General features: G+C 45.9%; 1 protein-coding gene across 1 annotated transcript in view; it reads left to right on the top strand.

Moving 5' to 3' along the window:
* Positions 1-1590: 1590 nt before the first annotated feature.
* Positions 1591-8582, top strand: part of MARCH4 (membrane associated ring-CH-type finger 4) — a 126541-nt gene continuing 119549 nt past the window's right edge. The window contains exon 1 of the mRNA XM_006028688.1: positions 1591-2082. Coding sequence (XP_006028750.1) covers positions 1591-2082 — 492 coding nt within the window. The remainder of the gene's footprint in view (positions 2083-8582) is intronic.

Below are 8582 nucleotides of genomic sequence, written 5' to 3'. Positions count from 1 at the left end.
CCTCCCTTGCCCTGCCCTCCCCTCCCCTCCCCTCCCTCCTCCGGATCCCCGCTTGCACTGCAAACAAGCCGCCTTCCCCCTTGCCTCCCAGGGAGGTAGCAACAGCAGCATCATCACTGCAAGCCGGATGGGAGAGCGGAGCGAGGAGAGGAGGCAGCCCCGCTCGATGTGACCAGCACGGTAGGAGCTGCAAGCAAAAAAAAACAACCCCTGCGTGACTGCTGCATTGTGTTTCCTCCCCGCCTTTTCGAGGGAAGAGGGGGATTTTTTTGCCAGAGAGACTTGCCATGGTTGGATGTCAATGCCAGTGAGAGAGAACAACAGTCAGGGGCGGAGGAGGAGGAGGACAGACGGGGAGGAGAATGAAGCTGGGGACGGTGGTGGAGAGAAGGAAGGAGCCTCGTCCTATGCATCAAAAGGAGATCCCTGCAATTGCTGAGCCGTCCCTCTCCTCCTCGCCGGCCACAATGGTCTGTACGAGCTGCCAGTGCGTTTGATGACGTTCCCGGCTGGTGAAAGGGGAAAAGGAAACGCGACCATGTAAGATCCACGTTTCCCTGGCCAATTCCTCGCACAGAATAGCTCCGTTGCCTCCGGGTTTGGAGCCCAGGATGGTAACAGTCTAGGGAGTCAGCAAGAGCCTCTTCCCTCACCGATTTCCATCTTCCTTTCTTTCTTTTCCTTGGTTGTGGTGCGCACAGCTCCTGGAGTAGAAGAGGTAAAAAAAAAAAACATGCATCTGGGAATAAACTCGTTGAATGCGAATCTTTTCTTGCAGGACTTTTAATATTTGCAATTCAATATCGATATATTTTTCAACCTCCCCCTCGACGATATAATTGGAAGCAACCTGTGAGGATAGTGTTGAAAATTTCGGGGGTTTTCCCACACACAATGTGAAGGTGCTTTTGTCAAGAAAGGCAATTTTGATATTCATATCAACCACCTTTCCTTTCGGCTTTTTTTCCCCCCTCCCCTTTGGCATTTTATCCGTCGTCTTGGTGGTCTCCTGTCTGATGTACCCCTTTTCTTTTCTTTTTTTTAAATTCAGAAATAACAACTGAAAGAAGAAGCAAATTACCTGACATGCCAAATATTGCTGAAAGAACCGTGTTTCCCTCTGGCCCCACACCCAGTGGAGACCAGCATCCCCTTTTTTTACAGCTTTAGGAGTTGAGAAATCCAGGGTGGTTTGCTTTTTCCCACCCCCCGAGACCATCGCATCCATTTCCAAGAGCCACAGCCTTTCTCTGAAATACCCCAGCTCTTTGGGGCCGGAGGATTGCTTTCTAACCCCTTCAAACTTGTGGAATTTGTCCAATCAAAAATAATAATAATAATTACAGAAAGGGGTGGGACAGGGTTGGGGGTACATTTTTGTATGATTAATTTTCAGTGGGTTGCTGTGAATTTTAACCAGATCTTCCTCCAAATCCATCTTTTTTAATATATAGATTTTTTTTTTTTTTTTTTTTTTTTTTTTTGGTGGGGAAGAGGAAGAGGAGAGTCTGCCCGGCAGAGCCCCTGGGTCCTGGGTTCCTGCTGCTGGCCCATCTTTCCTTCCCATCCCTGCCTAGCAAGGGAAGGCACATGTTAATACCAACTGGTGTGATCATTTTATGGTACTGCTGCTGCGGATTGCTCAGTCCTAGACAGATGTTGCGCCATCAAGGTCTCCTCAAGTGCCGCTGCCGCATGTTGTTCAATGACCTGAAGGTCTTCCTGCTCCGGAGACCCCCTGCCCCCCCTCCGCCCTCGCCACCGCCTCTCCTCCCCATGAACAGTGGAGATCAGCCTTTGGGCTTACAGGCGGCCAACAACAACACCCTGACCACGCTGCATGGGGGGCGAGGGGGAGCCTGGAGGGCGCAGGCCGCAGGCGGGGGCGGTGGCAGCACGGCCAGCCCGCCCGAAGAGGACTGGAGCAGCCCTGCAGGTGAGCAGCCCATGTCTATGATGAGCAGCGCTTCCTCAGATGACTTCTGCAAAGGCAAGGCGGAGGACAGGTACTCGCTGGGCAGCAGCATCGACAGCGGCATGAGGACCCCTCTCTGCAGGATCTGCTTCCAGGGGCCGGAACAGGTGAGCCAGAGAGGCAGGCAAACTTCAAGGCACAGGGGGGTGGAGTGTGTGCAAGGGGTGGGAGCATCCTTTCTTTTAACCGGCCCCTCCATCCACTCTGCTCTTCCCGCAGCCCACAGCGCCGGCTCTTTGTACTAGAAAGGTGATATTGATTTTTCCCTGGGATATTTCGTGTTGATCTGGTTTGGATGCTTTAAAGAAGGGCCTGAGTTTAAACTGCTCTTGCTCGGAAGCTTTGTTCAGAGAGAGGAAGGCTACACACACCCACCAGACACAACATGAGAAGCAGACGCAGGACACAACTGCTGGCCCAGCCACACGTGCACACCCAGGGACATGCACAGACACCGCTCGCAAATGCACAGAGACAGACTTCACTCAGAAACTCAGCCATGCCAGCTCCAGAGACAAACCCATGGACAGACTTTTTATCTTCAGACAGCCCACATTAACTTGCATGCAGAGATGCTACACACAAACATACACTGGCATTGGCACACGTGCACATGGAGAGGTTACTATAAGGCTTTCTTTTACTCCAGGGAGGTCCTTCCTGTGCAATGTCACATCTCAGAAAAGGTTGGTGTGGAACAGAAGTGCAAGGTCCATTCAGTTCTGTTTGTTCACTGGATTTGTGGCTAGAGGTGATCGTGAAGGTGCTAGCAATGGTCTAGTACGCTGCTCGGTGTTTATGTATTCAGTTGTTGAGGCATGGCAGTGATGCATGCAGATTCGCTTTAGTTCATGATACCTGCGTTGAGAAAAGTAAAGCCCTGATTCCCCGCTATAACGTTCCAAGAGCGAGCTTATGGAAATAGCCTTAGCATTTTCCACACGTTTGATACCTCTTTTTGGGTTGTCTCTGGATTAGCAAGTGGCATGTTCATTGATTTAATGGCTTGCATCTTGGTCTAAAACTTGTTTAGAGAGAATGTCACATCTGGGGCCATGGTCTACATACTTTTTATTAGACAGCTGGGGAGCATACTATATGTACCCAGGAAAAGCCATGAATAATGTGGTTTTAGCTGTGCTAAGTGGATACTGCACAAAGTAGCACCTTAACTTCTCTTTAATTAAAAAAATTCAATACATGGAAGAATTCTGGGTTTATTTAATTAATCTGTCCCAGTCTCAAAATGGATAATGACTTTAAAAACACCAGAGGACAAAAACTATTTTTCCAAATCATGGGGAAAAAAATCTCCATTGTAAAAAGTTTCTATAGTAGCATTTAACAGATGCCTCCAGACTTAAACACAACAACCACACAGTTGACATTCAGTAGAGGAAACGTGCTAAGGGAGGGCTTAGGGAGCAAGGACTTCTTGGTGATCCCTTAGCAGAGAAGTTTTGAGCCATTTAGTACCGCAGAAGAATGCTAAAACTTTCTGAGTGTGGACAATATCTTCATTAAGAGAATACTTTGTCTGGGTAATGGATACTTCCCCTTCCATTTGTGAGTCTGGTGGCAGCAGCAGCAAGTGCTTACAAGGAAAAGTGATATTGGGGAAGTATTTAATGTATCGTTAGCTTTTAAAAATGCAATTTAGCCACTGTAAATACTTAGCAGGAACCAACACCATGTGACCACAGAGCTCCCTGGGGATCACCAGCCAGTGCTCTGCAGATTACCAGTGGTCCACAGAGCACAGCTTCACAACCACTGTTGCGCACAACAGGCAGCATTAAGCTTTGGGAAGAAAAAAGAAATTGTGTAAAATTATCCATGCAAAAACAGCTGCCTTCAAACGCTCCTTGGTATATATTAATAGCAGGCCAATGAAGTTTCTCTCCATCAAAATGCTTGGGGCACTACACACCAGAATGAAACAAATACAACGTAATTAAAAAAAAATCAAATGCCACCCTGGGGCACTTTTCACACTGTTTTCTTCAAACTATTAATGATGAAAAGTAGTTCCAGTGTTTTTTTAGCCTGTTAATTTTGATGCTTTTAATAGGGCAACATCCGTACTTGATCTAAAATTATTACTAGAGCAGGAGAGATGTCAAACACCAGGTTGTGGCCTCCAGCCTCAACATGCAAATAGCTATTACTCACCTGAATAGCGACGACGGACAATTGACTGTAATGTGAGGACCGCCTGTGTGAGAGAGGCTTGCAGAGACTGGTCAAGACCTTTGGGCCTCAGATGCCCATCAAAACAATAGCTTTCTTAAACCAGCCCCACTTTCTCTTCCTTCTTCCTGTTTTCGGTAACTCCTTAGGAACCCAGTGCTAATTGGTTAAGCTGAGAGAGGTAGTTTTATTGGCTATTTCCTGCCCAAGCCGGTGAAAGTACCAGCATTTTGCACCTTCCCATTGTGCCTTCTTTTGGGTGTCTCATGAATAGGATATTAGGTGAGGAGAGGACACCCTCCAGCAGCCCCAGGGTACACGGGACAATCATCATCCTAAAAATGAATGCATTCCTTCAACAACCCTTTGAATATCCCCAGTCCTGCAGGATGAGTCACTGTGCTCCTCAGGGTCTTGTTGATCTGAGCTGGGTGGTCAATGGTCCATAGCCCTTTGTAATGGCTTCTGTATCTGATTGATAGCTGTAAAGCACACGTTTCATGATAGGCTTTTAGATGATTAAACAAAGAAAAAAAAATTCCTCTGTTTCAGAACCAATACGTGCCTGGCTTATTTAATTTTCTTCACCTCTTAAAATGAATACTGCGGGCAGAGATGAGCTGCTAGCAGCCCGTGGCTTGGCTGTTTCACCTTTATAGTACTATCTAGACTGCTTATCATTCATTCCCAATGCAGGAAAGGTGATGCCTGTGAGATTGGCTTTTGTGTGGGAGCAAATAGATTCTAAGTAGAGTTAAAATAAAGGTAATTGGCTACTTTGGAGAATGTTAATGCTTTAAAATAATGGTATGTTATTTTTATGCTTACGAATTAGGATATGTCTCATTTTACAGGCAAGGTTATATCGTGACCATCTGCCCATCTACTAGAATGAGAAATTGAGCAGATGTGACCTGTAGGTAATAGAGTTTCATCAGTATTTTCTTCTTTGGTTTCTCACATCCTCTGACTTGATTATAATAAAGCCACTTACAGACGCATTCTGCCTTCCTGGTATTGAGCAGCATCTTATTCTACAAATACTCCCACTTTCTTTTGTGAACCACTCACCCTGGAGCTGTGGGTCAGCACTGTTCATTGTGAATGAGGCTGGCAGTATCTGACCCGTACACTCAGGACCAAAAGCAGAAGTCCTGATTTCAGGTTCTGGTCAGGTTCTGATACCCGTGTAAATTCAGACTAACCCTTTTACATTCGTGAAGTTTCTTCTGAGTTACACCAGTATAACAGAGATCACAATTAGCCTCATTCAGTCCTTACTCCAGTATATCTCCCACTGGGATATATCCTGAGATCCTCACTCAGCTTCTGCTCACACTTCACACTAATATCCCTTCATAGCAACTGAGCAAGGTCCTTCCCTGATCTGGACCTGGATCCCTACAACTACAGAAGTACTGAATGTGCATTTTCATGCCTGTTTGACAACGTGTAGTATAAAAGTTTACCGTCCCGGGCACAAAATGTAATTGCTAGTTCTTTACTATGGCAAGTGTTAACAGTGATAAAAATAAACTACATTTTTATTCACCTGGCCAAAAAAAAAATCCTGTGTGCACTGTATGGCATGTACAGATCCAAGCTCTTCATTGCAAGTGGATTGTTAGACGGTCTCCAGGTGAAGTGACAGTGAAGCTGTTTTAATCCTGTTCTGATTTTCTTTTAAAGAGCTGCTACCAAAGAGGTCCTTTGCTAATCTGGCTTCTTAAGGAGGTTTGATTTAACATCTAATGCAAAACAAAACCTGTGGTGGTTTTGCACTTTAAATCTAGTGCCGGTCCAACGTGTGGGAGACTTCAGACTACCTAATGATTTGTCTTTTAAGATCCTCATGCATTTGGGGGAGGGGCTCTTATGTTTAAGCTGCCTGTTTTAGTCAAAAATAGGTTGGGGGAATTTAGAAAGGAAGAAAGTTCTTTCTTGTAAAAATGTCTTGAAGGGTACCAATAACAAAAAGAAGAGCGTGGGGCTGATGAACAGGTAAATACATTGCTTAAGTAACCTCTTCTAGGGCAAGAAGAGCAGGGCTTATTCCAGTCAGTGCTGGCAGTCAGAACAGAGAGTTGTTTGGCTGAAAGAAGAGCTTATTTTCAGAGATTTCAGAGATTTCAGAGACATTAGGGCTGGAAGGGACCTCGGGAGGGACCATTATAAAGCAACTGGTCAGAATCTGGTCTTGGTTACTTGGTTGACGTTAATGAAGTTAGCCTGGGTTTTCACTGGTTTAACCTGGGAAGGAATGTGGCCCATTCTAGCAATCCATTGGGAAATGAAGACTCAAGAAAGGCGAGCATCAAGGGGGAGGAAATAGCGTAGCGAGGCTTTTGCCTGGGTTTTTGTGTTGTTTTTATTTGTGCCCTCTGCTTCACAAAGCATTGCCTACCCCCTGGTTTACCAGCAAGGCTGTGCCAGGAAAAGAGACCAAGGAGAGCATCACCATGACAAACCGTTCTCAGTGCTCAAGAGGTGTGGATCCAAACGGGAGGGAAGCCAAGTAGGCCAGCAAAGAAGTGATAGGATAAAAAGCGTCTTTCTCATCGCTGGGTAGCGTGAAGGTGGGTGCAGTCCCGGGCACACAACCCCTCTGGTTAGGAGCCCGTTGTTGGCACTCACTGGAGAGGAGGGCACCTTAAAATCAAACCTGTTTCCGACTCAGCAGTCAGCGTGTCGTGAAGTGTGGGTGCTTCTTTTTAAAAAGTTTGCAGGTGTTTCTATTTCCTCGCTGGCGAGCTCCCTTCACGTCTGTCTGTTTGTCAGCCTAAATGCATTTTGTGCTTTTTAAGGTAAAGTGTTTTAGACAGAAACTTGAGAGGTAGATGGGTGTAAGGCTGACTGACCAAGGAGGAATGGGGAACAGGATATCCAAAGGTCTGTTACCCATAAAATGCTAATCGGGACCTTGGTCAGTACTCTGCAGAAGTGGCATGGCTGTGGGACACTGTATCCAACCTCTTCTGGACATCAGGGAAGTCTGAGTTCAGATGAAACTATTAACATAAGAACAAGGGGATGGTCAATGAAATAGAAAGGTGGAAAATTCAAAGCAGAAAAAAATGAGGCTTTTTTAAACATAATGCAATTAATCTGTGGAACTCACTGCTATAGGACACCACCAAGGCCTGACACTGAATAAGGGATGGGGTAATTACCTAGATATTAAAGGTATCCAAAGTTATTGTAATGAATTATAGCAAATTTTGAAAGGAAAGACTCATGCTTCCGAGCTGTCGTCATAAATGATCAGGATGAGACTTGTTTGGGGCAGGTTACCCTACATCTTTCCGCCATTGGGCTCATAACCATGATGCCAACAGCTGCCACAAACAGATTAACCTCAGGTCCAATCCAGTGTGGCAGATCCTGTGCTCCTACATCTGGATCCAAGGCCTTGTCTGGGAGCGACTAGAAGATGCTACGCTCTGAAGGACGGTTTGTGGCAAATAGGAAATGAGCTAATGCTGTCTTAGGTTGATTCCTGTTGCATCAGTGAGCACATCACAAAAAACCACGCTAGCCTCCCATTCGATAGTCTCACCAGAGAAGCAATGAACTGATCCAGGGAGTTTTTTATAGAGCCTACTGGGAAGGAATTGGAGAAATGATGCCCTGGAGTCATGACAAAGCTTAGGGAAATGACCGAAAGGAAGAAAAAATCATCCGAAGAGAAAGTTCCCTGCAAGGGGGAAAGAACAGATGTCTGAGTGAGTGAAGAAATGTGGGGAAAGAGAGAAGGATGTGGAGAAAACATTGTTTTCTAACGTTGTGCTGAACTGACCCTTACATCTGTGTGTTGCTGTCGGGTGTATTGAGTCACATAAATTCAGTGTTCTCAGCTCCTGCTTCCACCCCTATTCTGTTCCTCCCAGTGTTTCTACATGATTCATTTTGGTGGTAGCAAGAGAAACAGTCCTTGGAAAGCAGCCAGGCCTGCTAAAATGAGGAGTAAGAGTTGCTGGGATCCATCCTTCAAGGCTTCACATTTTTGTATTTGGATTCATACAAGTTAGAAATGGTCTGTCTCCCTGCCCTCCAGTCCCCGCCCTACAGCTCCCTGTTCCCACTCCCATGCTCATTCATTATCTTTAATTGTCTAACTGTCCTGGGATCAAAACCCACAGTCCGTGCTCCGGCAGAACTCTCTCTGGCTCAGCAAAAGTTTTGTCTGAAAAAAGACCGAGTCCCTAAATCAAACAGGATTCAGAATTTGATCTTAGTTTGGGGTTCCCATGAAAGTTGGTGGCAAAAACCCGGTTAGTGACAGCAGGACCTGTCTCAACGGTAAGCTTCTAGGGATGGGGATGCGGTCTTGCACATGTAGCGTGGTGCACGCATAGGATCGTCTATACAGAAATAATAAAGCCCATTCATTTGGCTTTCTTTAAAGTGCCCCAGCTGG

This window comes from Alligator sinensis, unplaced genomic scaffold, assembly GCF_000455745.1.
Source record: "Alligator sinensis unplaced genomic scaffold, ASM45574v1 scaffold991_1, whole genome shotgun sequence".
NCBI classification, from domain to species: Eukaryota; Metazoa; Chordata; order Crocodylia; family Alligatoridae; genus Alligator; species Alligator sinensis.
This window is presented reverse-complemented; position numbering and strand designations above follow the sequence as displayed.